Genomic DNA, 23,617 nt, shown 5'->3' with positions numbered 1-23,617 from the left:
CTGCTCGCTTCATATATTTATTAACCAAGCTCCCTCCATACCTGAAAAGTGCTATGTGTCATACTGGTTAAGCATGGACTTGGTGCCATATCTTAGGTTAAAACCATGGTCAGTACATGTTCAGCAATGATACCTCATGACACTGGAGGGAGATACCAAATGGACTACCATAGAATTCAGTCCTGAGCCCAAAATTGTCATTCAGGACTTGGATGAAGAAGCAAAGGGAATGCTTGTCAGATTTATTGATAACACAAAGTAGGGTAAGGTGGGTAATGTTCATTTATTGATTTATTACCTGCATTTGTATAGAAGGTCCCTAGAATCATCAGGGACCTTAGGTAGCTTCCCTACATCAAATAAATAAAGACAGACAGCAGTCCCCAGCCAGGAGGGACTCCTTATAACCTCAGGGGGAAAGGTAGTCTAGAGCAAAGGGCTGTGACCAAGAAGGTCTGCCTCTGAGCCTAAGGACCCTTAACCTTTATGGGATGGCAACCACAGCCAGCTCTCTCAGCCAATGTATATTAGATGGGCAGATTCTACCTGGAGCAGATGGTCCTGAAGAGAACAAGGACTGGGACTCTAATGAGCTTTATAGGGGGTGATAAGTGCCTTGAACTGGACCAACCGACAGCTGATGCAGCTCCAATATATCTGTGTCAATTCTGTTCTAGCTACCGCCTGTCAGCAGGCAAGCTGCCACATTCTGCACCAGCTAGAGCTTCTGAGACCTCTTCAAGGGCATCCCCAAGTAGATCATATGAGACACATCACTGTTGCCATTGCTTGCTGATCCAGGAAAGATTGCAATCGGTACAGCAGCTGGCGCCGGCAAAGGTTGTCCTTGCTATGGCCTTCAGCTGCTGCACTAGCATGCGCTGTAAGTCCAGGAGGGCTTCAAGAAGATGGAAAGCAAAAATGGTTTTGCTAGATAAGAGAAATGGATTGAAAACAACAGAAAGGAATTTAACAGACAAATGCAAAGTTTTCACTTGGGAAAAATATCAAATGCAAAAATATAGAATGGAGAATACCTGGCTTGGCAAGAGTACTCATTTGCAAGCTGAATGTGAGTCAGCAGTGTGGGGTGGCTGTTGAAAAGGAAAGCAGCATCAGTAGAAGGATAATTTCCAAATCATGGGAAGCAAGAGTTCCTCTATATTTTAGCCAGGCTCCATCTTGAGTACTCTGTTGAAATTCAGAGAAACAGACAAGTGCAGAGAAATGCAATGAAGATTGTTAAGGGTTGGGAACTTGCTTTGATAACATTCAATGGCAAAAATATTTAAAAATTCAAAAAATCCAAAAGGGGCAAAACCTTACAAGGAAACAAAGTCTTTCATGGAAAGACTGAAGGAACTGAGCATGTTTAGCTTTGAGAAAGGACAACAAGGATTAGGATAGCCTGCTCCAAGTGCCCAAAGAGACGATACATAGAATAAAATCAAGTCTTCTATCACCCCCAAATGGCAGACGTGAATACAGGGAGTCCTTGCTTAACGAGCACTCGTTCAGCAACCATTCAAACTTACGATGGCACTGAATGAGTGGTGCTTAACGACCAGTCCTCAGAGTTCCAGCCATTGCAGTGTCCCTATGGTCATGTGATCACAATCCAGGCACTTGCAATGATGATATCACAGCATTCTGCAGTCACATGATCGCCATTTGCAACTTTCACTGCCATCTTCCAACATGCAAAGTCACTGGGGAAGTCGGCAGAAGGTTGCAAATGGCAACCATGGGACATCGCGCTTAAAGACCTCACGGGTTTTGCTTAACAATGGCAACCAGAAGTGCTGGAGCTGCCGTCACTAAGTGGCATGGTCACATGATGTTGCACTTTACAACCACGTAAGAGGCAGAAATTCTGGTCCCAATTGTTGTTAACCAAGGACCTCCTGTAATGGTCCTAAGTTAAGGAAGGCAGATTCCAATTGAACGTTGAACAACACTTCCTATGAATATGAGCAATTTAATGGTGGGATCAGTCACCTAGGAAATAGTGTGATACCCTTCATTGGATGTCTTCAAGCAGAAACTAGACAGCCATTTGTTGGGATGCTTTAACTTGGATTCTTGCATTGAGCAGGTAGTTGGACTTGACGGCCTCCATGGCCCTTTCCAACAGTATGTGTAGTATGAAAAGCCCAACCCCACACCGTGGTAATTGTTATATATCCCTGTGGCAGGAAAGCCTTGCACTGGCCAGCATGAGTCTTCTTTCCCTTTCTTTTCTCCCCTGGGACTTTAAGGCAGCCTGCAGAGCATTGCACCACACCCGGTTTCCAATTATAAAAGAAGATGCCAAGAGCACCAGGGTGTGGAGTTAGGTTTGAGTTGTGTGGGAGAGTGGGAAGGAAGACTGCAGCTGAAGGAGAGTAGTACCCATCAGCTCAACGGGTGGTAAAGAAGGAGCAAGCTTGGACTTCACCAAACTGGCAGCAGACAAGCTGAAAGGAGAAGCAGGGCCTTGCAGCTTCACCACTCCAGCAGCAACGCTGAGAAGTGGCAGCCAGCTGCTGGTAAAGCACCTTCTTTTTCTCACCCCAGCAGACTGAGAAACTGCCAAGCCACCACTTCCAGTTTAGAACAGCAGCTGGCAGCAACAGAAGCTAATTTGAAGTTGGCTAGATGGTGGCTAAAGACTTTGGTGCATGCTCAAGCAACAAAGAATAGACTGTAGGACTAAGACATAAACATAGATGTTGGTATAGTTTAAGATACATAGACTTGGTAATAAGTAAGTTTGTTAAGTATATAAGGTAGAAAATAGTTGGTGAATATTTTGTAACGAAAACCTCTGTGGGGAAACGCAGAGAAGATAGAAACAGTCTGTGCTGCTGGTCTGTACTGTTTACCAAAAGAACCCCTTCATAGTCTCTTCAGATAATTGATGCCTGTCGGGAATTATAAGAATTGACTGTTTGAGAGGTATTAGCTTGAACAGAGGAAAGAATAGGATGAAAGGGCTTTAAAAATATGTAACTTGAATGAAACCATTGCCTAAGAGAATGTATCTTGTGTTTATAATTTTGTTTTGATGTTTGCCCAATTTTTTAAAAGGATCTGAGCTAGACTAGGGCCTCTGTCTTGACTATTATATATATATATGTACTGAAGTGAAGTAATTTAACATGTATCTTGGATCAATAGAGCTTCATTAGAAGGGTCCAAGAATGATCTATTTTCCTGAACAACTTTACTAGAAGGTGGTCTGTATTTTCCCATCTGGTGTCTGTCTGTTGCTAGCTATCAATCACCTATCTAGCTATCATCTTGCTTTTATTATGCTGGTTAACTGAAGAATTCATAGCTGAATTTAGAAATAGATTACTCATTATGAAATCCTTCCTGACAGAAATAGTTCTGTTTAAAAAAGAGGATATCATTTGCATTCTCTCCTAACGTTCACACTGAAATTTCTATTACCAAATAGCTATCATAAAACAAAAATCAGTTGCCTCCTTCAACTACTGAAGTATTTTCCTTTTGATGTATGCAAAATTCTACTTTTTCTAATGTAAAATGGATAATTCAGGATTTGAGCCACATGGAGAAGTACCTCCAAGCAACTCCACTACGCCAGAGAGGATTAAGCAAAAATGTCACGTAAGTTGCATTTCTAAAATATTTAGAAAGCTATGTTGGTTCTTCTTAATGCAAGAAATCTGCATTAGAACATGAATGAAGTATAAAAATCTAAAGAAAGTACAATTAGACATTATCTTTTCCCCATTTCTAGTTGACAGAGAGAAACTGTTTTCAAAGGATTAGAGGTAATTGCAGAGCTAAATCATTGTTCCAGATCACTAGTCCACCAATGAGAACAGACAGGCCTACTGATGTTGCTTTCAGATCTTTGGAAGAACATGATGAGTAATTTCCATAGTCTGAACGCATGTTTCTCCTGCACAGGGTATAATATGCAATAGTGCTATGCATTCTAAATGGACAGATTCTGTCCCATCTTTAGTGTAATGAATTTATACTAAATTTACATAGCCTGAATTTACAATGCCAACCTTCTGGAGGAGATCTGATAACCTTTTGTGAAGAAGGGGTGAATGTACATATTTCAGATACTCATTGATTTGTGTCAATTCCCTTCCTCTTTCCCCGTGGAGCTCAAAGCAATGAGCAGATACCCCCATTTTATTCTCACAATTCATGTTCTAGAAACTGAGTGGTGCCACATCTATACCTTTCATGGCTCAACTTCATAGCCACAATGTTATGGAGGTTAATCAGTGAGACATGAACAGTTAGCTGCATAAGTACATTTGAAAAATAGAATCTATTATCATATATACTGTAAAAGGAGATACAGCAGAAAGATATTTCTGAATCATTATATTGACCTGTTTATTTTTAAAATAATGGGATTTGCTAATATTTGTTGGGGAGATCACTAGTGTTAAAAGTTACTCAGGGAAGAAACGATGGCAAAATCATTTCCATAGTATTTACAAAAACAACGAAGTATGGGTCGGTGTAGTAAAGTTCAACTCAAAGGAGAGTTTATCTTTAATGAGATTTTTATCAAGCATAATTGCATCACGTATTGCAAAGACAAATCAGGTAATCAAGGAGATGAGAGTCTTAGCATTCTTTGATGCAATATATTTATCACATTTTAATTCCTGGTTTTATTGTATGCCGCCCAGAGTCACTGCAACTGAGACGGGGGGCCATGTCACTTTGACAAAATAAATATACATACTATTCCTTTTTTTTAATGATGAAATGTCCATCATTATGACAAGCAGATAATGAAGTAACACATCAATGGAACTTTTCTCAATAGAAATTGCTCTGCTATTTACTCCCTGTGGGTTTAGCATGTTTCTAGTTACTCCAGGATCTCGGCAGGGATCGGAGAGGGGATGGGGTGTCCCCTATGCTTTTTCTCAACTTCGTTCTGGATTGGTGTGTGGTGAAGTTGTCCTAGATAGTACAATGGGACTCATTGCATAGGCTCAGAAGGGTGATCTTATGACAAAGAACACACTGTTAGATCCATTTAAATAAAATTCATATACTATAACTATGGTTAATGAAAACACTAAGTATGCTTAATGAAAGTATGGTTAATGAAAACAGTAATGATTTCACGCCATAGCCATGTTCACATGACAAGCCAAACCACAAGATGATGCCAGTTGGCTCCTCTTAGTGAGCAGCAGGAACATCTAGAGCGTGCAAGCAAGGCATTGAGTAAATGTATCTGTTACCAACCTTTATCTTAGCATGCCATTTAAGCATTTTGCATAAATTCTGCAGCTGGCTTGGTCTCAGTAACTATAACTAAAACAAATCATTCACAGCCCAGGCAGATCATAAAACTGGTTAAGCTAAGATGGGGATAGAACACTTTGGATATTGCAACCAGAGTGGAAGAAAAGAAAGAAGAAAAATTAACCAATATTTGTTTCTCTACTTGCTCAAGCAATTCCACACTTTACTTAGGCAATTGAACCAGTTGAATTAGGACAATGTAATTCAAGTATGGAGTTAAATGTCAAAACTAAAAGGCAGGATGAAAACAGGAACCTTCCCCTCTTGAGTAAAACGGGCTTTGTCTTCCAAACTCAGCAATCAGCGTTATCTTTGATCATTGCACAACAACAAACCAAGCTACTGCTTCACTGTCTTCTGGAACTGCCAATTATTTTTTTCTTTTAGTCAGGAGTATCTACAGAGTATGGTCAAAAAAGTCAAGATGGTGACCATGATGGTGCTGCCAAAGCTATGTCCATTTTCATATATATAATTTTCATTGAAGATTTTTTTTTACAAAGTTAAAAGCTACAGAAAAAGATATAGATAGAAAAAGTGAACAGTATAGATCAAGAAAAGAAGAAAAAAAATATTTTAAAAAGTGACTTCTGATCTTCTTTGCAGCAGTTACAAATGTAAGACTGCTTCTGCCCTCCCAATTATATAACGTAGTTCCCTTCTTCCCATATACAGCCCTTTTTAATCAGTAAATCCAGAGATCACCAGTTCATTTTTATCCATTTTCAGCAAAAAGTCCACAAAGGATTTCCAGTCTTTTACAAAAGTAATTATTGCTCCTTCCCTAATCAAACAAGTCAATTTAGCCATTTCTGCCATCTTCATGATCCATTCCTCCATTATTGGTGTTTCTGTATTCTTCCATCTTTGCACATATCATAACCTGGCTGCGGTTACTATATATAAAACCAACCACCCATGAGCCTTTTCTAATTGATTATCCATGAGTCCTAGTAAGAAAACTTCTGGTTTCATCTGCATATTAATTTTTAAAGCTCGCTACATTATATGTATTTGTAACCAGTCTTTTTATGCTTTTTCACAAGTCCACCATACATGGTAAAATGTTCCTTCATCCTCTTGATATTTCCAACAACAATTAGAGGTGCCTTTATACATCTTAGATAATCTTTCTGGTGATATATACAAACGGTATATCGTTTTATAAAAATACTCTCTTAAATTATAAGACAATGTAAACTTCAATCCTTTTAACCTCACTCTTCTCATCTATATGTTGTAACCAAAATTCTTAGCCCATTTTATCATATTCTGTTTAACTTGTTCATCTTCCATTTTTTAATATAATTTTTATTGAAAGTTTTAACAATAGTAAGCACTAATACAAACTAAAGTAGAACAAAAGAGAAAGGGAGAAATAAAAGAAACTAAAACTGCAAAAAGAAAAGTGGAAGAAAAGAGAAAAGGAAAAAAAGATATAAAGAAGTGGCTTTTGATCTTCTTCGCAGCAGTTATAGGTACAATTATATTTTAACCTCTCCCTGTGTGTGTCCAAGAAAGATATAGGAAGCTGGCCAGAATTAGGGTGAGAATTGCATTTAATATCAGCAAGATAATCATTTGTTTCCAAAGTAAAAACAGCAAAAGTCCATAAATGAGACATTGCTGAATATTGTTCCCATGCACAAACTCACTCTTTTCAGATTTACAGTAGAAACCCAACCATTTTTAAGAGTGTAGGTACCACTTTTTTTTAAAGCCATATGTAGACATTTAGGGTTAGGGAATATTGCTTGATGTTTGTGGAATCTGATTGAACTTTGAATCTTTTAAGAAGGGAAAAATGAGGATGAAGATGCAGATCATCCTTTTACACCCACTTGTATGCATACAGGACATAAAAGCATGTGAATATGGCTAAGGTCAGGGACTCGGTGGCACTGCTGGTTAAACTGCTGAGCTTGCTGATCGGAAGGTCGGCGGTTCTAATCCGCGTGACGGGGTGAGCTCCCGTTGGTAGTCCCAGCTCCTGCCAACCTAGCAGTTCGAAAACATGCAAATGTGAGTAGATTAATAGGTACCGCTTCGGCGGACAGGTAACAGCATTCCGTTTAGTCATGCCGGCCACATGACCACGGAAGTGTCTACGGACAAATGCCAGGTCTTCGGCTTTGAAACGGAGATGAGCACCGCCCCCTAGAGTCGGACACGACTGGACTTAAAGTCAAGGGAAACCTTTACCTTTACTATGGCTAAGGTCAGCCACTGTCAGGCCCGTCCATAGTTCTAGCTTTCCCTATGATGCTGACCCCAGGGATAGTGAATTATCTAAATCCTTCCTTTTCTTCTACATTGAATTCTTCCAAAAATTGCTTACTTCCTGCAAAAGAAGCAGAGAACAAATCCTGCCACTTTTGCAGGAAGTAAAGTCTCCTGAGAATGTGTGTGCAACTTTGAGGCAGTATTGACTGCCTAGACAAGTTCCTGCAGTCTTCTTGGCAAGATTTCGGAAGTGGTTTGCTATTGCCTCCTTCCTAGGGCTGAGAGAGAGTGACTGGCCCAAGGTCATCCAGCTGGTTTTGTGCTCAAGGTGAGACTAGAACTCACGGTCTCCTGGTTTCTAGCCTGGTGTCTTAACTACACCAAACTGGCTCTTACTTAATTTTAGGTGGCTACATTTCACTTTCAAACCAATTGGCATTCAACCACCTGAATTCACTGTTAAACAAAAGATGACTTTATGCAGTCGGAGTCTATTTTATCCCATAACTTGCTCTGAGAAGATATGGAAGGTACATTTATGCAAACACAGTGGGAATGTAGCAGTATTGCTGTGACTCCAGTTTTACAGAGCTGCCTTGTAATTCTTCCTTTTTCTTCCTTTCTTTCCTAAAGGTGAAAAAGAACCACTGGACTCTTCTCCATGTCTTCCTGGTTTGTCTGCTGGCCTGTGTAATAACCACAGTGGTGGGGGTGCTGATTGTGTCCCTGGTCTATGTCAGCAACCCTGACTTTAAAACAGAAGCAAAGCATGAAACGAATCCAGAAAACCAGGGATCAGTTTCCCAGAAAATTCCAATAACACTTGCTCACAAAGGCCAGGTAGACCCCAAGTACCAGTTTCTCCACCACCTCACTAAATCCAAGGTATAACTAGACTGTTTCTTCCATATTTGTTTTGCATAGGACAGATTTATACATACGTACATACATACATAAATACATACTTCAAATGTAGTCATGGCCCATCACACTCAGCGAGCAACTCTGGGCAGTTTACAATAAAACAAGAATAAAATACCAGTTAAAATGCAATAAAACAATACAATAAAAACAATCACTTTAAATAAATAATATATTCCAAGGGAATAGATGGTAAAAAGTTCTTAACTTCCAGGGAGTGTCTTCAGGGTGCTAACCGCTCCCCGGGTTGGTTACCCCGCCTCCCGCCCCATGTGAGATGGCAGAGCCAGGTCTTCACCCCTTTCCAGAAGGCCAGGAGAGACAGGGCTTTCCTCACCTCTGGGGGAAGAGTGTTCCACAGCGCAGGGGTCATGGCAGAGAAGGCCCGCTTCCTGAGCCCTGCCAATTGAAAATCTCTCATGGACGGAGTCCATAACATGCCCTCTCTGTATGACTGGGTGGGATAGGTTGATGTGATGGGGATGAGACGGTCCCTCAGGTAGCCTGGCCCCATGGGTAGCCTGGCCCCATGGGTAGCCTGGCCCCATGGGTAGCCTGGCCCCATGCCATGTAGGGCTTTAAGGGTGATAACCAGCACCTTGAATTGGACCCGGAAGCAAACTGGCACCCAGCGCAGCTCCCACAGCAAAGGTGTTACATGTGCTGTCCTTGGGGTACCCAAAATTGCTCACACAGCTGCAAATATTTGGGTAGCTTAATTTTTAAGTTTCTCACCGCTGACTGAACTGCTGTTCTTTGTAGAAGTGGAGCTCAAGGGGTAGGTTCTGTAAGCTAGGCCTAGAGAAACTGGACACACAAACTCATGGGTCGAAGCCAGGGCCACTGCTGATCTCTGAGGCCCCTTTGTGCATCAAGTGATGTCATGTGGCAGCTCTGGCTTCCTGGTGCTTCGTTCTCCCCTTTTCTTCTACAGTGCTTGCACAGACATGTGGAGTAGTAACTGGACAGGCTTCTTCCCCCAACCTATCGCTCTGAAATGCGACACTAGGCTACTACCATTTCCATAGTTTGGCACCCCCTGTGTCATGCACTTTTGTGCAGTACACAACTTGCACATCTACTTGTGGCAGCCCTGGCTGAAAGATCCGTCCTGGATCTGTGCTTTATTGGGGAACTCTCTAGTGCAGTGTTTCTCAACCTTGGCAGCTTGAGGATCTGTGGACTACAGCTCCCAAAATTCCCTTGCCAGCATGCTGGCTAGGGAATTCTGGGAGTTGAAGTCCACACATCTTCAGGTTGCCAAGGTTGAGAAACACTGCTCTAGTGTTATCTTCACTGATCATTTCACAAATTTCAAACCTTAGTGAACTTTATCTGGAACTGGACGCAACCCTCTCTCCTTCCATTGCTTTATCTTGGATTACAGACATAGACCCAGTCCTGTCTGAACAACTGCTGCTTTAGGCTGTCTAAAACTACAAAGATCAAAAGAGATTCAGACTGTTGATCAGTTGATCAGAATCATGGAAGAGAAGATGCCAGTGATTAAAAAGCTTGTAGTTTTAATAGCTGAAAAATTAAACAGGTATCATCGGATTAACTGGTATTTTCTGATGTATCCACCAGGTGAATATCCTTTGATATCTACAGCGATCCAATCTTCACTAGATTTGTTAAGCCATTTGAACTAACATTATCATGCATGTGCAACTTTCCAGACGCACCAGTTTCCAGGAGGTGCTATTCAATGGTCAAGATTTCGGAAAAATGCCAACGAATACCAGAACAAGGAAGAAATGGTGTTTGGAACAAGTATCAATGCTCAGCGTTCCAAGGTGATGTTTGGAACTCTTCTGATCAAGAGCAAAGCGTTACGTCTTCCACACTGGCATTTCAACGCCAATGAACATGGTTACCTCTTAAAGGTAATATTGAAGTTCATGTTTTTATTTACCTAATTATCTTTAAATAACTGGGGAGGGGGCAAAGAACACAACAGCAACCAGCAGTGAAAGAGTTGAAGAAAAGAGCGTACTGAAATACCAGGGCATGCACATAAAACACTTAACCCCCCTTCCCCCCCCCAAAAACAAACGGGAGGGCGAAATCCATAGTAGCAGTTAGCTAGGCAGGCAGCATTTTCTCTCAAGAACCCTATGAAATAATTATTGGGAAGGAAATCTGCATCTCTGACCCTTTAATCAAGATGTGTCTAACAAGAATGCAGCAGCACCTTCTTAAATAATCTGCCAAGCTGTAGAGATCAAGGATAGGTAACGGGAGTACTTACAGTCAAGATAAGTTGAGAACCTGTGAGAGAATGTGGGAAGAAAGCATGGGATGAGGAGTTTGGTTTAACTGAGAAGGGAGTACCCAGTCCAGATGTGAAGGATGTGTGAAGAAAGCATGCACAGTCAGACTTGCAAGATTCTGTTACTGTAACCTTACAAGAAATGTAGTATTAGTGTTCCTAACTCTGGTTTCCTAGTCTGTCTGCCTTGAAGGGCCGACATCAGTCTTGCAAATCTGATTGCACTTCTCCCCTCCCTCCCTTTACCTTATTGAGAACTAGGGAGGGTCCAGCCTGAGATGCTTTCTCAGATTACATTTCTGCCCCGGACTCAGATTTTGTTTATCTGACCATGGCCTTGGGTGCGGCTCTTCCATCTCATTCTCAAGGTTATTCCTACTTCCCAATACACATTGTGGCTTTTTTTCAGCCATATAAATATGTTTGTGAAAGGTCCCCTGTGTGAGCACCGAGTCATGTCTGACCCTTTGGAGGGATGCCGCTTTTGCGATGTTTTCTTGGCAGACTATAGAGTGGGGTGATTTGCCATTGCCTTCCCCAGTCGTCACCTTCCCCAGCAAGCTGGGTGCTCATTTTACTGACCTCGGAAGGATGGAGGGCTGAGTCGACCTGAGCCGGCTACCCAGAGAGAATCCAGCTTCTGCTGGGATCGAAGTCGGGTCGTGGGGAGGGTTTTTGGTTGCAATGCTGCCGCCTACCACTCTGCGCCACATGAGACTCGTAAAGTAAAGTGAAAACTAAAGTGAAAACTAAAGTAAAGTAAAGTAAACCCAGATCGTAAACTGGTTAGGAGTTTCAGGCAAGTCAATTTTGGACTCTTTTATTTCATCATATGGTGGACTATTCTCTCCGCACATTACTTCCTGGCCAATCATAACATATTGTTTTGTTGCTGCTGTGTTTCAGGGAACTGCGTGGATCGGGGTAGTTGATGCTGGTGGAAGTACAGTAACTACATACAATGTCACGGCAGGACAGATTATTTTTTTCCCTCGAAATACCCTGCATTGGATCAAGAATGTCGGTGCAGAAGAGTGTTTGTTCTTGCTGTTTTTTACAACCCATGAGGAGCTTCAGACTCTGGACCTTGACGATACATTTTTCTTGACACCCGAAGACATTGCAGCGAGGTCTCTAAAGGTTTGTCCAACAGGAATTCCAAATCCTATTTCTTAACAGACCCACAACTACTTTGACTGTCATTGGCGGTGTGTCACAATACCCTTCCTGGGTACACATCCATTGCCAAATTCAAATGTCTTTCTGTATGAGATATAAAATAATTCCAAGTAGCCTTTGGCTGAAATTGACCTTGAACATTTTTCTTCATGTCTTCCCTTCAAACAGAGAAACCTTTAAGATCCTTTAACTTAATCTTGTGCATTTGGCTCTTATCACCACCTACCTCTCTTTAAGCTAAAATTAACTTTATTGGATGAAGCCATTGTCATTCCTACCTGGATCTGCTGAATACAAAATGTACTGTGTGTTTCCTAGCCTCAAGGTGGTGTGGATTTCATCCGGTCATTCCAGAAGCAAGCAGAAGACCAAGCGATCAACCTTCCACCCAACTTAGCAGAGCTTGTTCAGAATGCCACCTATAACCAGTCTGCAGATATGCTTGTATGGCGGTACTTCTTTGACCTCAAAGGTACTATAGAGCAAGCTAGGTGGACATGCAGAAGAGAACCACTTTTGCCTTATAAGACTCTTGGGTTTTTAATGCAACAAAGGGTGGTGACATCACCACCTTCTCATGTGTTACATTTCCAATCAGGCGCAGAAATGCTTAGCCAGGAAATAATTGCCCATACAGGAGTCTCTAACTATATGGGTTCAACACCCTGAGGGAATATCTTCTCCCACATCAGCTATACAACAGTTGCAATCATCATCAGAAGCCCTCCTGGTTGTATAACATCCTGCAGATAGTATTTTGGCATTAACTAAGTAGGCCTTTTCTTTCTGGCTGAAATAAAGCATGAACTGGTCTGCTACAGATCAGGGCCATGCTGAAGCTACAGTAGACTCTCAGTTAACCGGAACTCAAGCAACGGCACTCTCAAGCACCTGACAAAAAAATCTGTCTCTCTCTGCTGCCATCTAGTGGGTATTAGGGTTTAATAGTAACTCTCAAGCAACCAGAAACTACATTTATCCAGCATCTACCAATCCCCATGGGAGCCGGTTAACTGAGAGTCTACTGTATTTCTGTTTGTTGTGGTGTTTGACATTTTTGCAATATTTAGGTCCTGAGCTGTTTGCAAAAAAAAGAAAAAATTGTAAACATGTTTTGTGAATATATTTATGCTTGACACTGCTATTGTAGACATGAGAGATCCAAATGCCTTCCTTATTTTTAACTTAAGTAAATCAAATACTTCTAAAATATAAATGTAAAGCCAGATCCTTGTTAGCTGTATATAGTTTCTTCTACAATCTTTGAACCAGTTACCAAAAAGAACAGCATAATTCATGCTAAAATAATATATTGAGTACATCAGCGTTAAATAAAGTAAGATATGATTTTTACTGTCAGATCAGCATCAGTTATACAGTTCGTTCTCAACAATCTCATGACATTATTTTTAGAAAATATTCTTCCATTCATAGCAAGCTGCCTCTTCCCGTTGCTATTGACCAATGGAGCTCAATATAGTTAACACTGGCTGATAGTACCTCCTCAGAGTTCACAAAGGAGTTCATAAAGGAGTCTACAGGATGGAAGGAGTGTTGAGGTCAAATTGAGGATAAATCATCCTGGAGAGAATCTATCTCCATGGCTGTTAATCATCAACACCTAATTGAGGGCACACAAACAATTGAACCGAAGACGACCTGCATGCAAGAAAGCCTTTGGGAACGCCATTTGTTGTTTATTCGTTTAGTTGCTTCCGACTCTTCGTGACTTCATGGACCAGCCCACGCCAGAGCTTCCTGTCGGTCGTCAACACCCCCAGCTCCCCCAGGGACGAGTCCGTCACCTCTAGAATATCATCCGTCCACCTTGCCCTTGGTCGGCCCCTCTTCCTTTTGCCCTCCACTCTCCCTAGCATCAGCATCTTCTCCAGGGTGTCCTGTCTTCTCATGATGTGGCCAAAGTATTTCAGTTTTGCCTGTAATATCGTTCCCTCAAGTGAGCAGTCTGGCTTTATTTCCTGGAGGATGGACTGGTTTGATCTTCTTGCAGTCCAAGGCACCCTCAGAATTTTCCTCCAACACCACAGTTCAAAAGCATCGATCTTCCTTCTCTCAGCCTTCCTTATGGTCCAGCTCTCGGAGCCATATGTTACTACAGGGAACACCATTGCTTTAACTATGCGGGCCTTTGTTGTCAGTGTGATGTCTCTGCTCTTAACTATTTCATCGAGATTTGTCATTGCTCTTCTCCCAAGGATTAAGCGTCTTCTGATTTCCTGACTGCAGTCAGCATCTGCAGTAATCTTCCCAACTAGAAATACAAAGTCTTTCACTGCTGCTACATTTTCTCCCTCTATTTGCCAGTTATCAATCAAGCTGGTTGCCATAATCTTGGTTTTTTTGAGGTTTAGCTGCAAGCCAGCTTTTGCACTTCCTTCTTTCACCTTCATCATAAGGCTCCTCAGTTCTTCTTCGCTTTCAGCCATCAAAGTGGTATCATCTGCATATCTGAGATTGTTAATGTTTCTTCCAGAGATTTTAACTCCAGCCTTGGATTCCTCAAGCCCAGCATGTCACATGATGTGTTCTGCGTATGAGTTGAATAGGTAGGGTGAGAGGATACAGCCCTGCTGTACTCCTTTCCCAATCTTAAACCAGTCCGTTGTTCCGTGGTCTGTTCTTACTGTTGCTACTTGGTCGTTATACAGATTCTTCAGGAGGCAGACAAGATGACTTGGTATCCCCATACCACTAAGAACTTGCCACAATTTGTTCTGGTCCACACAGTCAAAGGCTTTAGAATAGTCAATAAAACAGAAATAAATGTTTTTCTGAAACTCCCTGGCTTTTTCCATTATCCAGCGGATATTGGCAATTTGGTCCCTAGTTCCCCTGCCTTTTCTAAACCCAGCTTGTACATCTGGCAATTCTCGCTCCATGAATTGCTGAAGTCTACCTTGCAGGATCTTGAGCATTACCTTACTGGCAAGTGAAATGAGTGCCACTGTTTGATAGTTTGAACATTCTTTAGTGTTCCCCTTTTTTGGTATGGGGATATACTCTTAAGTTGATTTTTTCCATGCATATATAAAAAGTTTAGCAAGGCTTCTACACAGCATGCAAGACATGTGCTCTATCACTTAGCTTTCCATTAATCAAAAATAATACTTAATAAAATAATTAAGCTAAAAAGAAACCCTTGAGTATCACCCAAGAGCCTAACAATTTTTCTGTGATCGCTACGTTCTCAATTCAGGATCAACTGAATTCCGGCTTCCAGGGGGAATAATCCAGTGGGCTCGGTATGTAAAAGATGGAGAAGGCTTAGAACCCAATGAAAAAATTTACAGTGAATTTCTCCATTCGGTAAGTACGCAAGTAAAAAATGCTCTTTGCTCTGGAGGCCAAGCTAGTTGGGGCAGTCATTATCTTATTCAAATTTTATTTGGGGGAGTCATTAAAAACTCCTATAAAATGTGAGTTTTTGTATGTTAATACTTTGCAAAATGTATATATTTGCAATATTGGAAATTATTCCACTCTTCACAATTTGTGGAATAAATAAATAATTCACTCAAGTCTCTCAGTGGTTAACAAGGTATACATAGCATTAAAACATCCATGGTAAATACAATTATTCACAATAAATTGAAATTTAAAAGTGAATAATAGGAAGGATGATATAATTTCCCCAATGCTACTGTTGTATATATTTGTGGCTTGTTCCTTCCTTTCAGAAGGAAGACACTCTTACCTTGGGAACACTCCGGATCTACAGCAATGGTTTACGTCAGCCCCATTTCCATTTCAATGCCAACGAGATGGGATATGTCATCAGTGGGTGTGGAAAGGTAGTAGCTTAACTTTAACCGCTGTGATGCAAACCAACTTTTCCCAATGTAAGAATTCTGTGAATTACAGTTGGATGGTGTCAGGTTGGGATAGGTAGATGTAAGCTGCAGTATCTTCCTTCAGAAGACTTGTGCGGAATCCGACAGTTCCTGGTTAAGCTTTATTTCAATTTCTGGTGAAGTAGAGTTGAGAAGTGAATAAAGTAATCCATAGCCGCACAACAGGTGATACTGTATCCATCAACATATTTTAAAGAATGAAATTATCCTTCCCCGATCCTCTGGCAGCTTCTCCTGGTGCATTCATACAGTTTAATATTAACCAGGCAATTTGCACATAAGGATAGGCCACAATTGTGGTTTACTATGGAGATCTGCAGGTACATGCTACTCAACTGCTCTCACATAGATTGGCTTGTCAATGGGAAATACTGAATAAATCCCAGCCGATTTGGTCTGTTTTGCACTAAATGTAGAGTGAGATCCATGGATAGTGCTTCTCACATCAAACAACAGTCATAAGCCAGGCAGAAAGCACCAAGCAAACAGGGTTTCCTGATTTGCTTAGTTATTCCTGCTGGCAGGAGAAGACAAGGGGGAACCATGGGCAATTTGGCAATTTCAATTTTCAATTTTGAAAGAAATCTAATTTATAGTTACTGTATGTATGAGCCAGACCAGTATGCATTGTGAGGCATGCAGGAAGAGCAAAATCCTAGGGGAAGAAAAAAATGAAGTATAAGAAAGGAACATGGATTGACTTATGCCTTTACGCCATGCAATCCCATCTGAATTAATTCCCATATATATTGTGAGATTGGCTGATGACGTCATCCTCATCTGTTAGTGAGATGCAACCATCAAGAATATTAAACAGGACATTTCATGGAATCAAATCTCCATCTCCTTAAAGGTGTGCCAGTACTTGTCATTTTTAATTGATTTATAAATGTAACAATTTATATAATAAATTCATACCTGAGGGACCGTTAAATATAATTTAATACCTGAGGGACCATCTCATCCCCATAACATCGACCTGTCCCACCCTGTCAGGCAGGGAGGGCATGCTATGGACCCCATCAGTAAAGGAATTTCATCTAGCGGGGTCCAGGAGGCGAGCCTTCTCTGCAGTGGCGCCCACACTTTGGAACATCTTGCCCCCGGAGTTGAGACGGGTTTCCTCACTCTTGCACTTCCAGAAGAAACTGAAGACCTGGTTCTGTTGCCTTGCTTGGGAGGGGGAGAGTGATAGCTCCTCCTGGGGATGGCTGGCGCCATAGCACCTCTTAGTGATTGTGTTCCATCTCCACTTGGATTTTACATTTGTTTTTATGTATATTTTAATGGTAATTTTAGGTGGTTATGTTTTTAGTGTTATTTTATTGTAAACTGCCCAGAGTCCCCTGTTGGGGAAGATGGGCGGTGATATAAATTAAATAAATAAATAAATAATTAAATTTAGGACACATATTATGTTAAAGTGATGGTGATGGGGTGCATGTGAGAGGATTGTGCTGGTAAACTCTTCTGCTATTTATATTTATTCTAGTTTATTGTTTTATAACTCTTTATAACTCGTTAGTCTCTGGAATTTCAGTTGGTAAGGGGATCAAAATATATTAAGTAAATAAATCCTCTGAAAGTATGATTAGTTTTTTAAAAAAACACCTGAAATTGTTGTTGTTATTAGGTATCAAAATAATTGAGATTCCTATTGTAATTTAGGTGCTATGTTCTGTTTATCTCATATATAAAATAATTTAGAAGGCTTCAACCATCTCTGTGTTTCTATGTCTCTAAAGAAGTAGGGTAGGAGTAGGGGGAAAATAAATGGGATTGTAGTTAAGAATGTACCTAACTCTTCCATTGAAATAAATGGATCTTAAGTGAGTTGCATATAGATTCCTGCCTTTTCATCAATACTGTAGAGTACAATGACCTGTAGAATACAATGTCATCAATATTTTACTTGCAAACATTGCAAGGAGTCAGTTTTGTAGTAGAGTAAATTGAAACCAGGATTAGTGGTCCGGATATGCAAGTATTAATTCCTGCTGGTGCATCTTATCTGCAGGTGGGTGTTATTGTTTCCCCTACACTTTCTACTGACTTTACTATTGGTGTTGGAGATGTTGTGTTCTTCCCAGTTGGAACCCAACACTACATCAAGAGCATATGTGATGAAGACTTGCTTTTCATTTTGGCATTCAGCACCAGAAACCAGGTGAGACATCCATTTGAGTTCCTAGAAATTCTGTTGCACTTGCCTACATTCCCAGGAGAGACCCACAATTTAATTAGGACTCTGAAGTTATTATGAAGCAAATGCAAGTGTTAAATGTTTTGGAGATTAAAGTAAAACAACTAAGTGTACATCATAGTACTTTGTATATATGATGCTAATTTTATAATTTATTGTAAATTAGTGTGTTCTGTGCCCTTATCCATGATGCTGAACTTACACTTCCTTCCTATGGCAAGTTTTGAGCTTTGCTATTATCCCATAAGGTCCTCAACAACTATTGATCAGAATGTCTGAGGAAACACCTTCTCCCTATATAGATCTGCCAGTCAGCTATGATCAATGATTGAATAATTTCTGACTGAACCACTCTCTGTGCTTCCTATTCACTTGGATCTAGGAGGGTGCTTTAGACTCAATTCCAAAACTGTCAAACTTCGCCCTTGGGCACAGCAGTAAATCATTGGTCTCCAAACACTTAACTCTTAGTTCATCTTCTCAAGGTGACTTGGCAGAAGACCCACAGACAGAGTTCAGCTAGATTAGATCTTTATTGAAGACAAGAATGAAGACTCACATACAAAAGTTGATTGCCCACTACAGTTTAGAAATGTCAGGGATTTCTATATCTTCTCAAGGGATTAAACTCCAGGCTTTTTCTTCCTGCTGTCCTGAATTAACACAAAGTAGTGAGTCACTTAGTAGCCTTGAGCAGCTGCGATATGGTTACATAATGGCCACCTGTAGCCTGGGAACCACTGATTTCCACCTCACCAACTTTTACAGAAAATATTCTTGGGAGACATAGCACCTGTCTGAAACTCTTTAAAGCAACAATTTTCCCAGGCTGTGGGGCTGCCTCTAGTGATTGTTCTAAAGATTCATAGACAGGTGTTGTGCCCTCACTGAAGCCTTAATGCTTACCTGATGAAATACCACAATCTGAAAATAAAGCCTTCAGCAAAGGATCGTTACCTTGTCGTGGTGCTGGAGCTTGAGCACCTCAATGATGCCATGAGCTAAACCGTGAAGGGCCACCCAAGACGGGAAGGTCATGACAGAGAGGTCAGACTAAATGCGATCCCTGGGGAAGGTAATGGCAACCCACCCCAGTATTCTTGCCGTGAAAACTAAATGGATCAGTACAACCAGAGATATGTCGGTATACCATCGGAAGATGAGACCCCCAGGTCAGAAGATGGTCAAAATGCTACTGGGGAGGAACAGAGGATGAGTTCAACTAGCCCCAGACGTGATGACGCAGCTAGCTCAAAGCCGAAAGGACGGCTAGCAGCCGACGGTGCTGGTGGTGAACGGCGAATATGATGTTCTAAGGATCAACACACCATTGGAACGTGGAATGTAAGATCTATGAGCCAGGGCAAATTGGATGTGGTTATTGGTGAGATGTCAAGATTCACGATAGACATTTTGGGCGTCAGTGAACTGAAATGGACTGGAATGGGCCACTTCACATCAAATGACCACCAGATCTACTACTGTGGACAAGAGGACCACAGAAGAAATGGAGTAGCCTTCATAATTAATAGTAAAGTGGGTAAAGCAGTGCTTGGATACAATCCAAAAAACGGTAGAATGATCTCAATTCGAATTCAGGGCAAGCCATCTAACATCACAGTGATCCAAATATACGCCCCAACTACAGATGCTGAAGAAGCTGAAGTAGAGCAGTTCTATGAGGATCTGCAGCACCTACTGGATAACAGGCCTAAAAGAGATGTTATTTTCATCACGGGAGACTGGAATGCTAAGGTGGGCAGTCAAATGACACCTGGAATTACAGGTAAGCATGGCCTGGGAGAACAAAACAAAGCAGGACATAGGCTGATAGAATTTTGCCAAGACAACTCACTCTGCATAACAAACACTCTCTTCCAACAACCTAAGAGACAGCTTTATACATGGACTTCACCAGATGGACAACACCGAAATCAGATTGATTACATCCTTTGCAGCCAAAGGTGGTGGACATCTATACAGTCAGTAAAAACAAGACCTGGAGCTGACTGTAGTTCCGATCACGAACTTCTTCTTGCACAATTTAGGATCAGACTAAAGAGATTAGGGAAGACCCACAGATCAGCTAGTTATGAGCTCACAAATATTCCTAAGGCATATGCAGTGGAGGTGAAGAATAGATTTAAGGGACTGGACTTAGTAGATAGGGTCCCAGAAGAACTATGGACCGAAGTTTGCAACATTGTTCAGTAGGCGGCAACAAAATACATCCCAAAGAAAGAGAAAACCAAGAAGGCAAAATGGCTGTCTGCTGAGACACTAGAAGTAGCCCAAGAAAGAAGGAAAGCAAAAGGCAACAGTGATAGGGGGAGATATGCCCAATTAAATGCAAAATTCCAGAGGTTAGCCAGAAGAGATAAGGAATTATTTTTAAACAAGCAATACGTGGAAGTGGAAGAAGACAATTGAATAGGAAGGACAAGAGACCTCTTCCAGAAAATTAGAAACATCGGAGGTAAATTCCAGGCAAAAATGGGTATGATCAAAAACAAAGATGGCAAGGACCTAGCAGCAGAAGAAGAGATCAAGAAAAGGTGGCAAGAATATACAGAAGACCTGTATAGGAAGAGTAACAATATCGGGGATAGCTTTGACGGTGTGGTCAGTGAGCTAGAGCCAGACATCCTGAAGAGTGAGGTTGAATGGGCCTTAAGAAGCATTGCTAATAACAAGGCAGCAGGAGACGATGGCATCCCAGCTGAACTGTTCAAAATCTTGCAAGATGATGCTGTCAAGGTAATGCATGCTATATGCCAGCAAATTTGGAAAACACAAGAATGGCCATCTGACTAGAAAAATCAACTTATGTCCCCATACCAAAAAAGGGAAACACTAAAGAATGTTCCAACTATCGAACAGTGGCACTCATTTCACATGCCAGTAAGGTAATGCTCAAGATCCTGCAAGGTAGACTTCAGCAATTCATGGAGCGAGAATTGCCAGATGTACAAGCTGGGTTTAGAAAAGGCAGAGGAACTCGGAACCAAATTGCCAATATCCGATGGATAATGGAAAAAGCCAGGGAGTTTCAGAAAAACATCTATTTCTGTTTGATTGACTATTCTAAAGCCTTTGACTGTGTGGACCATAACAAATTGTGGCAAGCTCTTAGTGGTATGAGGATACCAAGTCATTTTGTCTGCCTCCTGAAGAATCTGTATAACAACCAAGTAGCAACAGTAAGAACAGACCACGTAACAACAGACTGGTTTAAGATTGGGAAAGGAGTACAGCAGGGCTGTATCCTCTCACCCTACCTATTCAACTTGTACGCAGAACACATGTGACAAGCTGGGCTTGAGGAATCCAAGGCTGGAGTTAAAATCACTGGAGGAAACATTAACAATCTCAGATATGCAGATGATACCACTTTGATGGCTGAAAGAAGAGGAACTGAGGAGCCTTATGATGAAGGTGAAAGAAGAAAGTGCAAAAGCTGGCTTGCAGCTAAACCTCAAAAAAATCAAGATTATGGCAACCAGCTTGATTGATAACTGGCAAATAGAGGGAGAAAATGTAGAAGCAGTGAAAGAGTTTGTATTTCTAGTTGCGAAGATTACTGCAGATGCTGACTGCAGTCAGGAAATCAGAAGGCGCTTAATCCTTGGGAGAAGAGCAATGACAAATCTCGATAAAATAGTTAAGAGCAGAGACATCACACTGACAACAAAGGCCCGCATAGTTAAAGCAATGGTGTTCCCCGTAGTAACATATGGCTGCGAGAGCTGGACCATAAGGAAGGCTGAGAGAAGGAAGATCGATGCTTTTGAACTGTGGTGTTGGAGGAAAATTCTGGGAGTGCCTTGGACTGCAAGAAGATCAAACCAGTCCATCCTCCAGGAAATCAAGCCAGACTGCTCACTTGAGGGAATGATATTAAAGGCAAAACTGAAATACTTTGGCCACATCATGAGAAGACAGGACACCCTGGAGAAGATGCTGATGCTAGGGAGAGTGGAGGGCAAAAGGGAGAAGGGCTGACCAAGGGCAAGATGGATAGATGATATTCTAGAGGTGACGGACTCGTCCCTGGGTTTGTTGGGGGTGTTGACTGACAGGAAGCTCTGGCATGGGCTGGCCCATGAAGTCATGAAGAGTCCGAAGCGACTAAACGAATAAACAAACGAAAATAAAGCATAAGCCAATATTAATCTGAGTACATGAAAACATTTTTATTCATTTTGGAACATGACATCTCTCCTATTTATGGTCACTGGTCTAGGTATTTTTATGTTTAATTTTTTTTAATTTAAATTTTTAAAAATGGTTTCACGTGTATACTTTTTAATGGTATAAAAAGCGTTGTACAGTGTCTAGCAATGCCCAGAATGACAAAGAGTACAGTAAGTATACAGAATTGATAATGGTTATTAACATACTCTCTCCCCAGAAAATTCTCACTGTCTAATAATAATGATAATAATTTATTAAACTTGTATGCTGCCTGACTCTCAACAACTCTGGGCAGCTCACAAAAATCAAATAAAGAAATTACAATAAAATCAATAAAACCTAAAAAATAAAAGATAAAGATAAAGATAAAAGATGGCAAGTGGGATGAAATGCAGGTCACGATCTCCCTTGCCAAAGGTCTGGGTGAAGAGCCAGGTTTTCACAGCTCTTCTAAACAAAGGGGGGGGGCATCCAGATCTTGGGGGGGGACCTCATCCCAGAAGGCAGGTGTGCCTTCTCATCATGTTACATAATATTGCATATTATTATTCACATGTTCACATAATATATGTTCACATAATATTACACCAACTGGATATCAAGACTAACACATCACCCTTATACCTCCAATCCATATGTTATTTGTTTTGACAGCTACAAACTCTAGATATGGATGACTATTTCCATGCAACAGCAGACCATATATTAGCCCAGACGTTCTTCAAAAAGCAAGCTGAATTTAAGAAGATTCCAAGGTTTAAGGAGGATCAGGCAATTAATCTACCATAGCAGCTTATTCTTATTCTATGTTTTGGATTTTAATCCTGATATGTAAGCAATTTAGACTTGCCTTTGAGATTGAGGTGCTACGTAAGTTGCTTAAAAGAATTTCAGCAATAATAAAAGGAAATCTCTATTTTTTAAAGAATGGCAGTGCCATGCTCTAGTCTCTTGGTGGAGTTTTATAATATTCTTCAAATAAAATAATTAAACAATGAATATGGGCATCACATCTTCAGTTGCACTAACTGAACATCTATGTTTAGGCTATAACTGAAGGCATAAGAACAGGGCTACAGTATCTATACTTGCCAAGCTCATAGAGTCCCAGCACATCTTAGCACCTTGATGAAAAGCTAAGCAGAATCAAGCCTGCTTAGTACAGGTAGTCCTTGCTTAACCATTCATTTAGCAACGGTTTGGACTTACAAAGGTGCGGAAAAAACCGACTTATGACTGGTCCTCACACTTAGGACCATCGCAGCATTCTCCTGTGGTCGTGTGATCACAATTTGGGCACTTGGCAAACAGTTTGCATTTATGACCGTTGCGTTGTCCTATGGTCACAATCACCATTTTCAACCTTCCTGGCTGGCTTCTGGCAAGCAAAATCAATGGGGAACCATCTGATTCACTTAATGACCATGTGGTTCGCTTAACGCTGACAATGGT

The 23,617-nt window shown here is 41.1% G+C and overlaps 1 protein-coding gene across 1 annotated transcript; it reads left to right on the top strand.

Moving 5' to 3' along the window:
• Positions 1–3,556: 3,556 nt before the first annotated feature.
• Positions 3,557–23,067, top strand: LOC134490263 (uncharacterized). Its single transcript, XM_063293178.1, has 9 exons — positions 3,557–3,615; positions 8,106–8,409; positions 10,125–10,331; positions 11,624–11,857; positions 12,215–12,368; positions 15,114–15,223; positions 15,595–15,708; positions 17,786–17,935; positions 22,820–23,067. Exons 1-9 carry the CDS (start codon positions 3,557–3,559, stop codon positions 22,952–22,954), a joined length of 1,467 nt encoding a protein of 488 aa, XP_063149248.1. The 3' UTR covers positions 22,955–23,067.
• Positions 23,068–23,617: the final 550 nt, after the last annotated feature.

Source organism: Candoia aspera, chromosome 2, assembly GCF_035149785.1.
Source record: "Candoia aspera isolate rCanAsp1 chromosome 2, rCanAsp1.hap2, whole genome shotgun sequence".
Classification (NCBI taxonomy): Eukaryota; Metazoa; Chordata; class Lepidosauria; order Squamata; family Boidae; genus Candoia; species Candoia aspera.
The sequence above is the reverse complement of the archived record's forward strand: the minus strand, read 5'-3'. Positions and strand labels throughout refer to the sequence as shown.